We start from the raw sequence: 17,411 nt of genomic DNA on the forward strand, positions 1-17,411 counted from the left end.
TATATCCCGATCCCCCTCCTCATTTAGAAGACCATAGAAGTACGTCTGCCATCTCTGCTTAATCTGGGGATTTCCCACCAATACTCTACCATCCTCATCTTTGATGCACCTCACTTGGTCCAGATCCCGGGCCTTCCTCTCCCTCGCTTTAGCCAGCCGAAACAACTTCATGTCCCTTCCTTTCTCCCCTAATTCCTCGTATATACGGCTAAACGCTGCATTCTTAGCCTCCGTGACCGCCAGTTTCGCCTCCTTCCTAGCCAATTTGTACCTCTCTTTATTCGCTCTCCTCTCCTCCTCGCTTGAGCTCCCTGCCAACTTCGCGTACGCTACCTTCTTCGCCTCCACTTTACCTTAGACTATGTCATTCCATCACCAGTCTCTTTGGTGCCTGCTAGAAAAACCCTTCGATACACCTAGCACCTCTCTCGCCGCCTTACTCACATAGTTCACCGTAGTTGACCACATAGTGCTCGCGTCTCCACTACTCTTCCAAGCTCCCATAGCAGATAACTGCCCCTCCAATTCCTGGGATTTATCCTTGGTTAAAGCTCCCCATCTAATCCTTGGTCGGCCACAAGCATACCTCTTCTTCCTCTTCATCATAATGCCGATGTCCATCACTAAGAGCCTATGCTGAGTCGCGAGGGTCTCTCCTGGGATAACCTTGCAATCCTTGCACAACCCTCTATTACACCTTATGAGGAGAAGGTAATCGATCTGAGTCTTCGCCGCCGAACTTCGGAAAGTAACCAGATGCTCCTCCCTCTTCGAAAAAGTTGAGTTCGCAATCACCAGCTCGAAAGCCTTAGCGAAGTCTAACATCGAAGTACCTCCTCCGTTCCTATCCCCAAGGCCAAAGCCACCATGCACCTCGTCATAACTACCAACAGCCGCCCCGATATGGCCATTAAAATCCCTTCCAATAAATAACCTTTCAGTAGGAGGAATACTACGCACAATCTCATCCAGGCCCTCCCAAAAGCGCCTCTTAACCTCCTCATCCAAGCCCGCTTGTGGCGCGTAAGCGCTAACTACATTGAGGGTGCACTCACCAATGACCAACTTAATAAACATTAGCCTATCATTCACTCTCCTAACCTCAACCACAGACTCTTTAAGATCCCTATCCACCAAGATACGCACTCCATTCTTACCCCTCACGACTCCAAAGTACCACAACTTATACCCGTCCACATTCCTCGCCTTCGACCCTGCCCACCTAGTCTCCTGGACACAAGCTATATTAACCTTTCTCTTCTAGAGAATCTTTGCCAACTCAATAGACTTACCCGTCAGCGTGCCTATGTTCTACGACCTGATCCTCAATCTACAACCTCCCTCTTTCCCCTTACCCTTCTTTCCTCTCGTCCCAACCCCTGACCCCTAAATTCCCACTTCTCACCCCCGGCACCCCTCGAGGACATGACCTTACTCTACCATCCCACTCCACGACCACTATACCTACGACAGACTTCGGAAGGCACTAACCCGGGCCCAAACCAGAAAATAGCCGGTTGCAACTATAAGTATACTAAAAATACTAAAAATACGCTTAAAATGGTGCTAACTAGATAGCCACAAATTATCTAACACAGAGAAAGAGACAAGAAAATGGGAGGTACCAACTCCTGATGGAAAGAACCTGGAAATATTACTTGATGCACCCGGAGATGCTCCGCTCTACTCGCCCGTATGCCTTGCGCTTGCCTGGGCAGCTGCAACAATTCCCGCAAATATAACCTGTGTGCTTTGGAACCCGACGTCCAGCCCTTTGTGACTGTCAAATGGCCTGCTTCGCTATGCTTGTCCGTGCACCTCCCACCCGTCACCAAACAGCCACCAAAAGTGCTACTTGCAACACACACAGCAAACCCCGAGGCCAAGAAAAGGGGGAGGACTGTCACCGGAACGGTCGCCGGAAAACAGTGCCTGCCCGAGAACTAGAGGTACGCCGAGGCAAGGTTTGAAAAAAGGGGAAACACATGGGAGAGTAGTGTGGCTGGGACGGAAAAGTAGAAGATAACTTGCGCCGATGGGTCGCCAGTCGCCGGCCTAGTTGCTGCTAGGGTTAAAAGAAAGGGAAATGAAGAGAGAGACCCGGGAGAGAGAAATGAGAGGAGAGGAGAGAGAAAGAGAGGGCCGAACTTACCTGGTTCACCTGGACGAATCACCTGCGCTGAGATTTGCCGGTGGAAATTTGCCGGTGGAAATGGCAGTGTTACCGTTAGAGAGACAGGCGTGCGTTGAACCCAGTACTTTTCTCGTGGAATATAAATTTATGTATAAAATAAATTACAATTGCAACGAATAATGGATGTGAACTCATAACTTTAAAAATATAATGGATTATATGCTAAAAATCTTAAAGGTTGAACCCGTAAAATTTAAATCTTGGATCCGTCTCTATTTATATCAGTGCGTGTAACTATAGATTTTTGCTATTTTTTTGATGTATTGTGAAGGTTTTTACTTTTGCCATTCGATACAGATAAGATGCATAATAGATGTCAATCGGGGCGAAGTTACACTCTGGTAAGGGTGGTCTTGTCGGAAAATTATACCACGTATATAGGTAAAATATTAGGTTTTGGAGGTATATAACATATATTGAACACCTTTTGTCAATTTTTTTTTTTTACTTTTTTTCAAGTTTGAACACCCTTGAAGAAATTCCTAACTTCGCCATTGATGTCAATCACTGAAAAAAGATTAGTACTATAGTAAGAAAAAAATCAGATACGATTCCCAGTTCCTACATGAAAAAGCACCAAAAGCACATTAGTCTAACATTTTGAGAATTCATGAGTAAAGCAAAAAAGAGAACAACATCCATCAACTGATATTGGACCAAATAGAAAAGAACGCGGCTAGAATTGTGACTAGCCGTGAAATTCAGAGAGGTTTTCATGTGTGCTCTAATAGTTAATAAAGTTAGTGACACAAGTTAAGAGTTCAAATACCTACGAACAAAAAAGATATCACGTCTTCTTTTCATCTGCTTAAATTTTGGTGGATATAATTCCCTAATATCAATATTAGTGGGGCTAATGAGAAACAGCAATTACTCGATCGAATGGTAGAATACGCGCAAATGGTCCAAACATCACTAAAAAAAGCAGTTAGTACTTCGTTGCACTAGATATTCCGTGTTCACGCATAATCAGGAGAGGGATCGCATCTTAGAGGGTATGATATAGACAACCAGGGGCGAAGGTACATTTCTTAAAGGGGGTCAGTTGACCACCCTTCGTCGCAAAATTACACTACGTATATAAGTAAAATATTAGATTTTAAAGGTATATAACATATATTTAACACTATTTGTCGAGGTATATAACTTTAACGTTGCTCCAAACACCACTAACATATGAAAAAGGTTAAGAGAGCCTTTCACGTTGATAAGCAAACACGACCTTAGCTTGGGGGGGGGGAGCAAAAGGTGATTTAGTCATTAGATTCAATTATAGAGGCTTGCATCATTATGTGCCAGAAAGGATGAACAAGCATGATTGCTTAATTGCTCTTGAAACTTTCTTGCATGTTTCTTGGAAATGAATATATTTTAGTGTGAATGCTCTTATTTGGTTTGTCCCTTTATTTATCGAATTTAATTAGTTAATTATATACTAACTTTGTAAATAATTTCCACATTATCTGTATATCTGAGCTGATTATAGCAGATTACTTAGTCAAATTTCTATGTTACCTAATTAATATTACTATAAACAGTTACATATTATTTTAAGTTATCTTAATCTTTTTACAGAGAATGATTGCACAGAAGTTGAAGGTCTGTTCTCGTTGGGATGAACAAAAGACTTTTTGATAACTAAATGTGGAATTTTGCACAACTCTACTTTAAAAATGCATGTGTTAGTGTGTGATTATAATATAATATAAGTAAATATTTATTTGCACCCGACAATCCAATTAATGCAAGACATATATTTTTCTTACACATTTTCTATATAATCGTGATTATGTTAGATATTTACTTTAATTTTTAACCGTTAAAAATATTATATATGTATATTCACGCGTAGAACCCCCAAAATGCACCTTTGGTCAGGGCGGATTTTCTGTGTGACATATTTGTTCACGTGAGCCAGATAAATTTTGCTCAGATATTATATATGTATTAAAAATTTCACTAAATATTTATAAATATTTTATTATGAACCCAATTATTATTGTAAATATACTTAAATATTTTAGTAAAAATTTATAAACTTCAAATTCTAAATCCGGTTTTACCGCTTATGCAATGCTTATTTGTGAAGTTGTATGTCGCAACTCGCATACAACTAGATTTCGCACATATAGATTTTTGTTACTAAACAAGAACTAAGTTTCATATTTCTAAAAGGACTCATTAATTGATAATGTAAATAAGCATTTAAGAATATTAATCTCAAAATCTGAAACAAAACAAGAATTTTGATTAGCTTAAAATTAATTGTTCTCATATATATTGACAAAGTTTTTAGGAATCACAAACCTTTCAAACTACAATTCCTTTGCACTCTAGTATTTTGTAATATAGTCTCTAAATTATTTTTATTTATTTATTTATTTTCCTCCCCTTTTGATTCCTTTTGTTAGAGCTATTGCTCCTTTGATGACTCGAACCCATGACCCTACGATTGTAGGTGGTGGTATGTGTGCGTGTGAGAGAGGCTCTTATCTTAGTCTCTAAATTGTAATTATTCAGCTGAACAAAAATCATTCACTTGGCAAATAAAGTGATGCTTTTTTTCACTGGTTGAACTTTCTAAAAAGGAAACGTCGCATTTATCCAGTATTTTATTATAGGTATTAGCTAATATCAATTCAAACTTTATATCAAAATAATGGTATTAAGTATTTATCCCACATTGAATGCAGGATAATAAATTTAGGATTATAGTACTTAGATTAACTTTATTGCTAATCAAATGATCGCTAAGTATTATGCAATATAAATTTATATATATTTTTCCTAATATATTAGTACTAGTAGTTATTTCAAAAATAAAAGAAAATGAAAAAAAGAAAAGAAAGTCCGCTCCTGAGGCCCACAGCCATAAGCCCATCCAACTAAAAAAGGAAGAAAATGAAACGTTACTTTTTTTTCGACCCTCGCTTTTTCCGCCACATTGAAATTTTAAATCTTTTTTATTTGGACAAATTTACCCCTTTCATTCAATTTAATTCCCTTTAAATCCCTTATTTTATTAGTCCAAATAAACAGTTCCTGCATTTTGCCCTCATCATCATATACATACATACACAAAAACTTCATACTCAAAAAATCTCTATTGAATTATTCTTTGATTCAGTCAACTCCGTCAACTCTTTGATTCAGTAATCTTTTTTTCTTTCATTTTCCTTTTTTCAGTTTGTATTTTTTCAGCACATGCGGATCTTGATTTTAATTGAGTTTTTTTGTGTGTGTGTGTGTGTGTGTGTGTGAGTTCTGACAATTTTATATTTCTGATTCAAGTTTTTAACATATATGCAATTCTCTTAATTACATGTAGGCATATGTGTTCTTTGTATCCTGCAAGTGTTTTCTTGTGATTTTGTGGAGAAATTAGTTAAGAAATTTAATTAGAATTAAATTTGGATTTAACCCTCCAGGTGGGATTTTCCTTTTTTTAAAAAAAATTTAATTATTTGCCATAAATGGTTGTAGACTATTTTTTTTCCCAGAAGGATTTGTAATAATTTTTGGTAACTTTATGAAGTTCTTTGAATTGTTCTTGTACTGTTTGTTTGGGTCTTTTTTATTTATATATTTGCCTCTAACCGAAACTTCAATGCTTAAAAAGAATGGTGATTTTGATTAATTAAGCTGTATAGCTTCTTGTTTTAAGGTTTATTAAAAAGTTTTATTCATCTCTTCTGTTTTTTTTTTTTTTTTTTATTTTCTTACAATTTGATGTGATAATTTATGTTTCATTCTTGGTAGTATTTGATTTAATAATTGATTTGGTATTCTGATGTAATAATTCATAAACTTGTGAAGGGTTTTTCTTTTTCATGTATAATTATATATGCATTAATAACCCCAGGTGGATATGAATAATTAAAGGGTGTTTCTAGGGTTTAAGAGGAATAGGGTTACTCTGGTCTTTTAGATTATGATATAGTATTTTTCTTAGATTGACAGAGAGTACTCATTACTGTTTCTGACACTAATGATTTTTTATCAGGAGTAAGAAACAACTTGATTGATTCTTTTGGGGTTCTCATGAATTTTTTTTCCCTTAATGAAAGGGTTGGTGAAATAAATGCTCCATTTGCTTCTCCCTTGTTAAAACTCATGGTAGGCTTTTCTTTTTGACAACGGTGGTGTTTGGGCTAGTTTGCACGCACATCAACTAATTCCTCCACCGACATAGGTATCGGGTAATTTTGTCCTCATTGTAGCTTATATACTGCACAACAAGCAGATGTGATTTACATTTTTTGCTTTGAGTTGTGCGATTAGTTTTCTTTTAGCCTTCTGAGAGAGTAGGGCAGATACTCGGAAAATAAGTTTGTTAGTTCTTGAAAACTAATTGATCAACTTGTGCCTCAGAACTAGCATGTAAAAAGTTAGTTTTTGGTGGGTTAAATAATATAATGCTCCTCAGTCAGATTGATCATCTGAATGTGTTGAAGAAAAAACATGTACAGGATATATTCTATTTTATGTTGAAGAAGAACCGTGTAGAAGAGAATTCTTTTACTTTGTTTTCTAAGTATTTAGTTAGCTGCAATATTTGCATGAATTTTTTATTGGTGAGTGGTTGTTTATGAGTGTTATCTGGTGGTTTTCTTGAAATGCACTTTTGATGTATCAGTTTTACAATCGAAAACTGTTATTTATTGTGATGTGTGTTAGAATTAAATGGCATCTTTCTAAGCGTGAATTCGATCATTTTGATATAAAGGATTAATGTAGCCAATTGAGGTGTAGTTTATCAATTGCTGATTGTGGGTCAAGGATAAAATAAGGTTCAGTCCAATGTTGTTCCAATATCTCTGTAAACTCCGAATTAATCTTGCAGTATATTCTCAAGGCCTGGAGCACAGTGTGTTTTTCCGCTCTTTGTCCCCTGAAATATCATGGACTTGTTTGTTTGTGCAGATTCATGTGCAGTGTCCATACATAGAGATGAAGAAGTTTTTCTTTTTCCGAACATCATCTAATGATGTAAATAACATCCCTTCAGCACCATCAAAGGACAAATCATCAGACAACATCGACAAATCAAAAAACAAGAAGGAAGTTTCTTCTCCAAGTCTTAGAAGGAGCGTTTCATTGTCATCTGGATCCTTTTATGACAGTGGGTTAGGACAAAGGAATTTCAGGGATCCGAGCAGATCTCCATGTCACAGTAAGAGAGTTCATCCTAAGAAATCAGGTCGTGATCCATGCCGCCAGTATGTATCTCATTTTCTGTAGCAGATTTTTCACACTTACACTGATGTTTCAATTTGCATTTGCTTCTCCAAACTAATGACACATATTTTCGTTACTTTTGTCAGTGGTCGTACTCGTACTCCTGAGAGGCAGCCCCCAGAGAATTTCTCTCAGACATGTGATACAGAAAATGGTTATTTCAGAACACAGTATGATCCATCAGAGAGCTCTTCTTATTGCTCCAGTAATGTCTCTAGCAAAGTTTTAGATCGGTATATAGATGGAGAGCAAGAGCAGGAAAAAAGTGCCTCAGCTAACCACTATCCTACGGAAGATCATATCGAGATTGGATACACCGGCAGACAGCTGCCGCCAAGAGTTCAACATACTGCTCTTGCTTCGCCACCCGATGCTAGGAAGCAGAGACCAATATCTCAATCTTTCAGAGAAGCAAAAGCATCTAAACTATGTTTTACATCTGGAGAGATGGATGAGATTGGTTTTGAGCATGAGTCTCCGCGAAAACTAGCAAAGAAAGTGGTCGAGAGACTCTCTCAGTCTCGGTCGATGGCAAAAATAAGTTCAGAAGATTTTGATGCTGACGGTCCAATTACTATTGAAGATATCTACAGTAGAAATTTAAGTAGATGTCCAAGTGTATGTTCTGATGGTGTTTCCCGGAAGAGTAGTTCTGCAAATGAATCTAATGGTAGGACGTATGAGGAGATTCCAGTCCTGTGCGAGAGAAATTATTTGGGGATGGAAGACGATTCAGATTCGGTATTACTGAGAAAACTTAAGGAAGCTGAGGATCGTGCTGTGTTTCTCTCGGAAGAGCTTGAAGAGGGAAACTTTCTTCATGGCAGAGGCCTTAGTGTTTCAATGTTGATTCAGACTATTAGAAACTTGACAGAGGAGAAGGTACAAATGGCTTTTGAAGTTTCAAGCATTCTGCGAGATCAAGTTGCTGAAAGGGCTTCTGCTAAGGAAGAAAGCAGACTACTAAAGGCAGAATTAGATTCACGGACACGAAGATTGGAGACAGAAAAGAATGAGTTACAATCAGCACTGGAAAAGGAGTTGGATAGAAGATCAAGCGAGTGGTCTCTAAAACTTGAGAAATACCAAGTTGGAGAACATAAACTCCGTGAAAGGGTGAGGGAGATTGCAGAGCAGAATGTGTCTCTACAAAGGGAAGTCTCTTCACTTAATGAGAAGGAGGTTGATAATAGAAGCAAGATATCATTTTCAGAAAAACAACTTGAAGAATTGACTAAAAGAATAGAGGAAGTGTCAAAGGAGAATCAAAATTTACAGCAGCAGCTTTCTCAGTTACAAGAGGAATACCGAGTAGCTCAAGACGATCGAAATTATGTCCGCGAAATCTATGAGGAAAAGGTTAACGAATGCGAGGACCTGAACAGATCTATTGCTAGATTGCAAAGGACTTGCAATGAACAAGAGAAGACAATCGATGTTCTACGAGGATTTTGTGAGGATGTTGGCAAGAAGAGTCCAGCAAACTACGACAACCAGTTGGAGAAGTTGCAAGTAGAGCAAATAAGATTGGTAGGTGTAGAGCGTTCTCTAAGGAAGGAGGTGGAGTCTTGTAGGCTTCAAATTGATTCTCTACGCCATGAAAACATTTGCTTATTGAATCGGTTAAGAGGCAACGGAAAGGAGGGTGGGTTCTCAACATTTAGGCTTGATCAGGAATTGTGCAATCGAGTTTGCTGCTTGCAAAATCAGGGGCTCAATTTGCTTAGGGAGAGCAGCCAGCTTTGTGGAAAGCTAATGGAGTACACAAAGGCGAATGTCAGACAAAGTGGCGGGGGAATTGACGGTCAATTTTTAATTGAAAGCAATGCAAAAATCCAGGGTCTTAAGAGGGGAATTGAGACTTTGACTAGCAGTTTGCAGACAGTGTCATCTGTGATAAATGAGAAGTCCAACCCAGTGCATTCAGATTCTCAGCCATCTGTAAGTTGGTGCTATTATTTCGCAAGCTGCTAATCATGCTCGTGTGTTGTTGATTAATCTTGCTAGCTCTTTGTTTGGTTTTGTTTTAGGAATTGAAGCAATTAGAGCTCAAATCAGAGACTTTGCTGACAACCGTGTTAAGGGAAAAGCTTTATTCCAAAGAGATGGATATAGAGCAACTTCAGGCTGACCTGGCAGCAGCAGTTAGAGGTAAAGACATCCTCAAATTCGAAGTGCAAAATGCGCTGGATACTCTTTCTTGTGCCAAACACAAGATGAAAGATCTCGAGCTTCAGGTAAGCAGGCAGTATTAAGATCTTGCAGCAAAGGGATTTTTTTTTTCCTGTTTTCAACTTCGGATTGCTTAGGAGCTTTTGTTTGCCTGTTACTTTCTCTGCATTAGCTTTCTACTTGTCTTTGGCTTTTCTTTTTAAGGCTCATCTTTGTTCTATCTGAAATTCAGGGTTTTCTTGGTGGAATTGCATACATGAATTACTGGCATGTGAATATATCCGCTGATTCCATTGTGGTTATTCATGATTTTTTCTCTTCTTTTTTATTTTTTATGGTTGATTCTGGTAGATGATAAAGAAGGATGAGAATTTGAATCAGCTCCAAAATGAATTGCAAGAATGTATGAAGGAACTTAGCGTCGTGAAGGACATACTACCAAAAGTATCTCAGGAGAGAGATGCAATGTGGGAGGAAGTTAAGAACTGCAGTGAGAAGAACATGTTGTTGAACTCTGAGATCAGCATGTTGAAAAAGAAGGTAGAGGCTCTCGACGAAGACATTCTTATGAAAGAGGGTGAAATCACAATCTTGAAGGACTCGATGAGCAAACCTTTCGACCTTCTTGCAAGTCATGATTCTAGTAGAGAATTTCTGTTTGAGTGATTGATGGCCAAATAAAGGATTTTGTTCATTAACTAGTGTTCATACTTCTCGTATACTTTCTGGTTTTACTCCCTTTCCCTTTTTGTTGGATACTTGTTAAATAGAAAGTTTGCTTCCCCCCTTTTGAATCCTCAATTCAATTGTAAACAGTTCTTTTACTTGTGAATCTGTGTTGAAGACAATGAATTGTATTTTTCTTTTGTTTACCTTCATTTGATTTTGTAAGTATTTGGCTGCCTTTTTCTGGAATAATAGTTGGCAAAGGACCATAAGAACATTAGATTTCTTATACCACTTGTCACACCTCCTTTTTACACGCCCGAAAGTAGTACAAGGGAGTTTTTCCAATTAAAGTGACATTATTCGAAATGGGATTAATTTATTCAATTTTGTTTAGAGTCGCCACTTGGGATAGTTTATTTGGTGTCCCAAGTCACCGATTTATTTTAAATCCCAAACAGAGGAAAATTTTGACTTTCCTTTTTGAAGTCTGCGAACCAGAAATTCTGAATAAGGAACTCTGTTAACCCGGGGGAAGGTGTTAGGCATCTCCGGATTCCGTGGTTCTAGCACGGTCGCTTAAACTATTATAACTGGTATATTATCTGATTTTAATATAGGTTTTAAACTATTGTGCATTTTTACCTTATAACCGCTTTTATTTAATTATTGTTACATATTGCGAATCATGTCACGAGAACCGTACTCACGATCTACAACATGTTTAATTTTTTTTAAAGATTAAATTGTGGCCGGGTCACATAATTGTACCCCCGGATTTTAGTAACTAGGTGTCACAAACTACGTTACGAGAACCGTACCCGTAGCTATGACAATTATTCAATTAACGCACCTAAAGTAAACTATGAAAGTTCAAGCCAATTTCTATTTTTTTAGCTTGCGTTTTCTATCTCTTTTATACATACACGAACATATACATACTTCAAAAGTTTTTGTAAAAAAAAAAGGAAGATATATATTTAAATTTGCTCGACTTATGTGACTTAATGTACAAGTCATGAAAATACATAGACTAGTAAAAAAAAAAGATTGGATAAATCCGGAGGCAAAAAGTCCAAGAACAAGAAAACGTGAGGCAGAGAGGATAGGGGGGTAAATTTTGACGTTGAACTAATAAAATAAATAAAGTAGATTGTGGTTGTAAAAGCTGGAGCGCACAAACAACTCATTAACAAACTATTGAGGAATCATTATGCCTACGAGTTGAAACATGTGATACTATATATTTTTATATTTTTTGCTACTAAAAAAAAACTATATACCTCATGATGCCGCTTATCTTATTTCTGAAAGTGGAGTATAGAATATAATTTACGGCTTGTTTGCTATTAAAAGATAACAATTGCTGGCCATCAGATCCCGTTTGAAACTCCATTTGGAAGCATTTTGAGAAAGTTTGACCGAACCTTGCTTCGGAGGTTACCTACATATCCTTGGCTATAAAGGAATCAGGTCGGGGTAGTTCTGAAAGTTTTGGTAGCTGAGATTACCGGGAAACTGTGGTTTCACTGCTGTTTCTGCTTGCTGAGCTCCTTATTACACAAAAAAAATGGAAAAATAAAAAGCTAAACTAGCTAAGCCTATCAACTATGAGTTACAAGATTCCCATCTATAAGTCTCTTGAAGCTTGATCTTGAGTCTTAGCTGGTTCTTGCTGTTGGACTCCGATCTGAATCTTGATGCTCGTTAGCTGCAATCGCTGGTTCATTCTTCAACTTTTGGATCATGGCAGGACATGCAAAGCTTGTGACTTCAATCCTATCTTGAGCAGTCCGCATCTTTTCTCCGCTTCTGCACTTTAGAGCTCACTTCTTTTTTCTTGTTTTTCTTTTCTTTTATTTGAAAAGAGACTTCTTCTTTTGGTCGCCTCGAAACTTGTCCCTCAAGGTAAAAACCTGCTTAGGCACCAAAACAAACAAACGAACGAAATTTTTCTGCCCCAGTTTTCACTAGGAAAATTTTGTGAGTTATTGCAACAAAATCTAAATTATTTCTTTATTGAAAGCAATAAAATCGGGATTGTGTATCCCAGAGAAAAAGAGATTAGGGAATGGAGACCCTATATCTAAAATGAAATCAAATGGGGATCGGAGGCCTCAAGTTGGAAAGATTACCAGGTTATGCTGGAAAAATGATCGGGTTATGTCGGAAAGGTCCTCGGGTTATGCCAGAAAAGAAAAAGGTCCTTCGATTATGCCGGGGAAGACCAGGGGTTATGCCGGGAAAGTCATCGGGTTATGCCGGGAAAGTCATCGGATTATGCCGGAAATAAAAAAGGTCCTCGGGTTATGCCGGAAAATTCATCGGGTTATGCCGGAAAAGAAAAAGATCCTCGGGTTATACTGGGGAGGTCCACGAGTTATGCCGGGAGAAGAGAAAAAAAAAAGGCCCATGGGTTATGCCAGGGAAGTCCACAGGTTATGCCGGGAGAAAAAGAAAACGGTCCCTGGGTTATGCCAGGGAATTCCACGGGTTATGCCTGGAGGAAAAGAAAAAGGTCCTTGAGTTATGCCAGGGAGGTCCACGGGTTATGCCGGGAGAGTCATCGGGTTATGCCGGAAAATAAAAAGGTCCTCGGGTTATGCCGGGGAGGTCCACGGGTTATGCCGCGAAAGAAAGAAAAAAAAAATCCTCGAGTTATGCCGGGGAGGTCCACGGGTTATACCGGAAAAGTTCATCGGGTTATGCCGGAAAAGAAAAAGGGTCCTCGGGTTATGCCGGGGAGATCCACGGGTTATGCCAGGAAAGTTATCGGGTTATGCCGGAGAAAGGAAAAGGTCCTCGGGTTATGCCGGGGATCAACTAGAGAGTGGAACTCAATACTAAAAGAGACTACCAGGTTATGCTGGCAGTGACTAGGGAATGCGACCCTAGGTGGGAAAATATTACCAGGTTATGCTGGCATCGACTAAGGAATGGGATCCTATATTGGAAAGGACGTAGCTAGAGATTGGAGACCCTATGCTACCATGATTTTTGAATTTCTCTTCTTCTTCTTCTTCTTTTTATTTTTATTTTTTTTATCAATCTTCATTTTATTTTTATTTTTTTATTTTTGAGTTTAAGAAAATGAGTAAAAAAAATGCAGGAAAGAATTGGGAGGAGACTTCCCTTTTGGGTTGATTATTGCAGCATAGCTATTTCTAACCCTTGCGCATTTCCTTTTGGCTGCACCTGCTTTTTGCATGGTTGCTTTGGATTGCACCTGTTTCAATTTTTCAAACAAAGCAACTGTTAGTTTGAAACAGTGGTCGGTTTTGTGGCCTTCATTGTTTTTGATCACTTAATCTCGGCCTAGCTCTTTTGGTGAGAACCTCTGCTGCTTGCTGAAGATTGATCTCTCTCCTAAAATCGAGGAACTCAACTTTTCAAACTTTCCAAACGGCGGTTCAACCGTGCGGGGCTTTGGCCCTTTCACTTTAATCCACCTCTAGGGCTTTGACTTTGAATTTCTTTCCATTTTCAATAACTTTGGTTTTAGAGCATCGGCTATTATGGCCAGTCGGGATCGACTTGGTGCACCCGCTGAGGCTGGGGTACTTTTCTTTGGACTTGGTTTTTATCAAGCAGAACTCTGTAAAACCAATCTTGCCACCTTTTCTTTGTATTAGTTACGGAACAGAGTTAGACCGAAAGAGGTTCAAGGAAAAGTAAACAAAGGAAAAGAAAATGAATTTAAAAGAGATGCTTCCCTTTCGGGGAGGAAGGACGAACTTATCTGAGGTGCATGCAGACTTCAAATAGACATGACATACTTCTTGGACTAGACAACCGATCCTCACAAATATCCTATCTTCTCATAAACCCATTGCGACCTGTGTTTCAAAACCGAGAAACCTTGCCAGGACTCTTTCAATACCAATGGTTGTGAGGGGTTTCTTCTTTTCGATCGATGACGCCCTTTGTGGGTTTTCACCAATCGATCTCTCTCATTTCTCTTCTTACCGTCGCCTTATAGTGCTCGTTACAAGTTTTCACTAACAAGACTCTCTCATTTTCGATTTCTCTGCTCGCCATTGCCTTATGGTGCCCGTAGGTTTTCACCAATAAAACTCTCTCATTTTATTTCTCTCATCTTGATTGCATCAGATCCAAGCAACTGCGTTCTTTGATTTTGAAAAACCTTTTGCCGATTGATCGAAAGGACTTGAAACAGGTTTGGGTAAAAAGAACTTGAATCGAATTACAACTTTGGAACCGTTCGGGCGGGATCATCGCTGAATTATAACGTCTGCCCCAGTTTCACTTTTGGGGAAATTTGGATTTTTGTTTTGGTGTGACTGAACCCCAGGGAGAGGCTGCCTACGTATCCTTTCGGAATCAAGTCGAACGTAGTTCAGGAAACTTTGTTTTTAATTTTTCTTTCGTTTTTCTGTTTTGTTTTGTTTTCTTTTTTTTTTAATGACACTTTCGGGTTCCAAAGAGGGTAATGAAAGAAAGGTAAACAACTCAAAGGGTTAGCAAAGGATTGGAGTGTTTGGGGTAGCGAGAATGAAAGCCTTCGTCATCCTAATCGGATAATGTTATTGCTACAGAAGGATTAAACATAGTACCTTTTGACCGCATCTGCATTTACAACTGTTTCAGAGTCATTTCCTTCAATGTCTCCCAGATACAATGCCCCTTTTGGCAACAATTTTCTGATGATGTATGGGCCTTTCCAGTTAGGAGCAAATTTTCCTTTGGCTTCTTGATGATGGGGGAGAATACGCCTTAAGATGAGTTGCCCCACTTCAAAGTTTCTAGGCCGCACTTTCTTGTTGTAGGCACGAGCCATTCTTTGTTGATACAACTGCCCGTGGCAGACTGCAGCCATTCGTTTTTCATCGATCAGGGTTAACTGTTCCAAACGAGTTTTGACCCACTCACTGTCTTCAATTTCAGCTTCAACAATGATCCGGAGAGAAGGGATTTCAACTTCCGCGGGTATTACGGCTTCCGTGCCATAAACCAAAAGGTACGGGGTTGCTCCGACCGATGTGCGCACAGTAGTGCGATACCCAAATAATGCAAACAACAACTTTTCATGCCACTGCCTGGAACTTTGAATCATCTTTCTCAAAATCTTTTTGATGTTCTTGTTTGCTGCTTCGACGACACCATTGGCTTTGGGACGATAAGGAGTAGAGTTCCGATGCGTTATCTTGAATTGTTCACATATCTCTCTCATCAAATGACTATTCAAACTTGGAGCATTATCCGTAAGGATAGTTGCAGGAATACCAAAACGGCAGATGAGGTTGGAATGCATGAAGTCTACTACAGTTTTCTTGGTGATAGATTTGAGGGTAATTGCTTCAACCCACTTTGTGAAGTAGTCGATAGCGACCAATATGAATCTATGCCCATTTGAAGCTTTCGGCTCAATCGACCCAATGACGTCCATACCCCAGGAAACAAATGGCCAAGGTGCTGACATGGGATGCAGTTCTGTAGGCGGTGCATGAATAAAATCACCGTGCACCTGACATTGGTGACATTTTCGGACGAAACTGAAGCAATCCTTTTCCATAATCATCCAGTAATAGCCCGCTCGCAGGATTTTCTTTGCCAAAACATACCTGTTCATGTGGGGTCCGCCCACTCTTGCATGTACATCATACATGATTCTTCCGGCTTCTTTGACATCAACACATCTTAACAAGTTGAGGTCCGGAGTCCTTTTGTACAAAACATCACCGCTCAGGAAGAAACCACTTGCGTACCGTCTGATGGTTCTCTTTTGCTCCCCACTGGCTTGCTCGAGGTACTCTTTAGTTTTCAGAAATCTTTTGATATCATGATACCATGGCTGAATACTTGGTTCTGCCTCAGCCGTATTACAGTAACCGTGCCTTTCCCGAATTTGGATTTCCAAGGGATCAATGTGGGCATTTCCTGGGTATGGCAGCATCGAGGCCAAAGTAGCAAGTGCATCGGCCAGTTCATTGTGACAACGAGGGATGTACGTGAACTCTATTGACTTGAATCGCCTGCTAAGATCTTCCACATGTTGCCTGTAGGGAATAAGTTTGACATCTCGAGTCTCCCATTCTCCCTGAGCTTGTCGGATAATCAGATCTGAATCTCCCATGATTAACAATTCTTCGACATCTTGGTCGATTGCCATGTTCATACCCATAATGCAGGCTTCATACTTGGCAGTATTGTTTGTGAAGAAAAACCGAAGTCGGACTGTGGCTGGATAGTGCTGACCAGTGGGTGAGATCAAGATTGCCCCAATTCCAACGCCTTTTGCGTTCACAGCTCCATCGAAGAACATTTTCCAAGCACTGGTGTCTTCAGATGTCATCTCGATTGAATTCACCACCTCATCTGGAAAGTAAGTACTCAGAGGTTGATATTCATCATCCACAGGGTTTTCAGCTAGGTGATCTGCTAAAGCCTGGGCCTTTATTGCCGTGCGGGTGACATAAACTATGTCAAACTCAGTGAGCAGGATCTGCCATTTTGCTAACCTTCCTGTGGGCATCGGCTTCTGGAATATGTACTTCAAAGGGTCCAACCTGGTAATGAGGTAAGTGGTATAGGCCAACAAGTAATGCCTAAGCTTCTGAGCGACCCAAGTTAGAGTGCAACAAGTTCTTTCCAACAAAGTGTATTTGGATTCATAGCTGGTAAACTTCTTGCTTAGATAGTAGATGGCCTGCTCTCTCTTTCCGGTCACATCATGTTGCCCGAGGACGCAGCCAAAGGAATTTTCCAAGACTGTTAGATACAAGAACAGAGGCCTTCCTGGTTCAGGTGGGACCAAGACTGGCGGGTTCGACAAATATTCTTTGATTTTGTCAAAGGCTTCTTGACACTCATCTGTCCATTTAATCGCTGCATCTTTATTTAACAGCTTGAAGATGGGTTCACATATTGAAGTCAACTGAGCAATGAATCGGCTAATGTAATTCAACCTTCCCAGCAGGCTCATAACCTCTTTCTTGGTTCTTGGAGAAGGCAAATCCCGAATAGACTTTATCTTTGTTGGGTCTAGCTCGATGCCTCTCCGACTGACTATAAATCCCAAGAGTTTGCCAAACGGAACTCCGAATGCACATTTTACCGGATTTAGCTTCAACTCATATTTACGTAGCCGCTCAAAGAATTTTCTTAGGTCCCGAACATGGTC

At 39.4% G+C, this 17,411-nt stretch overlaps 1 protein-coding gene across 3 annotated transcripts; it reads left to right on the forward strand.

Moving 5' to 3' along the window:
- The first annotated feature begins 5,248 nt into the window (after window positions 1–5,248).
- On the forward strand, window positions 5,249–10,476 carry LOC104226046 (MAR-binding filament-like protein 1). 3 transcript variants are annotated; one of them, XM_009777955.2, is made up of 5 exons: window positions 5,249–5,346; window positions 7,118–7,413; window positions 7,519–9,373; window positions 9,463–9,669; window positions 9,956–10,476. In XM_009777955.2, the coding sequence occupies exons 2-5, from the start codon at window positions 7,145–7,147 to the stop codon at window positions 10,268–10,270; spliced, it is 2,646 nt and encodes an 881-aa protein (XP_009776257.1). In that variant the 5' UTR covers window positions 5,249–5,346; window positions 7,118–7,144; the 3' UTR covers window positions 10,271–10,476. The 3 variants fall into 3 exon arrangements, with proteins under 3 accessions (XP_009776257.1, XP_070030412.1, XP_070030413.1); XM_070174311.1 differs by lacking the exon at window positions 5,249–5,346 and adding an exon at window positions 5,941–6,393; XM_070174312.1 differs by lacking the exon at window positions 5,249–5,346 and adding an exon at window positions 5,941–6,386.
- Window positions 10,477–17,411: the final 6,935 nt, after the last annotated feature.

This window comes from Nicotiana sylvestris, chromosome 5 (assembly GCF_000393655.2).
Source record: "Nicotiana sylvestris chromosome 5, ASM39365v2, whole genome shotgun sequence".
Taxonomy (NCBI): Eukaryota; Viridiplantae; Streptophyta; class Magnoliopsida; order Solanales; family Solanaceae; genus Nicotiana; species Nicotiana sylvestris.

Excerpts from the sequence above, each read along its gene's own strand:
- LOC104226046 (XM_009777955.2), top strand. The coding sequence starts at position 7,145 with ATGAAGAAGTTTTTCTTTTTCCGAACATCATCTAATGATGTAAATAAC. Across the intron at positions 7,414-7,518 it reads GGTCGTGATCCATGCCGCCA|TGGTCGTACTCGTACTCCTG; the intron begins GTATGTATCTCA and ends TACTTTTGTCAG. Across the intron at positions 9,374-9,462 it reads ATTCAGATTCTCAGCCATCT|GAATTGAAGCAATTAGAGCT; the intron begins GTAAGTTGGTGC and ends GTTTTGTTTTAG.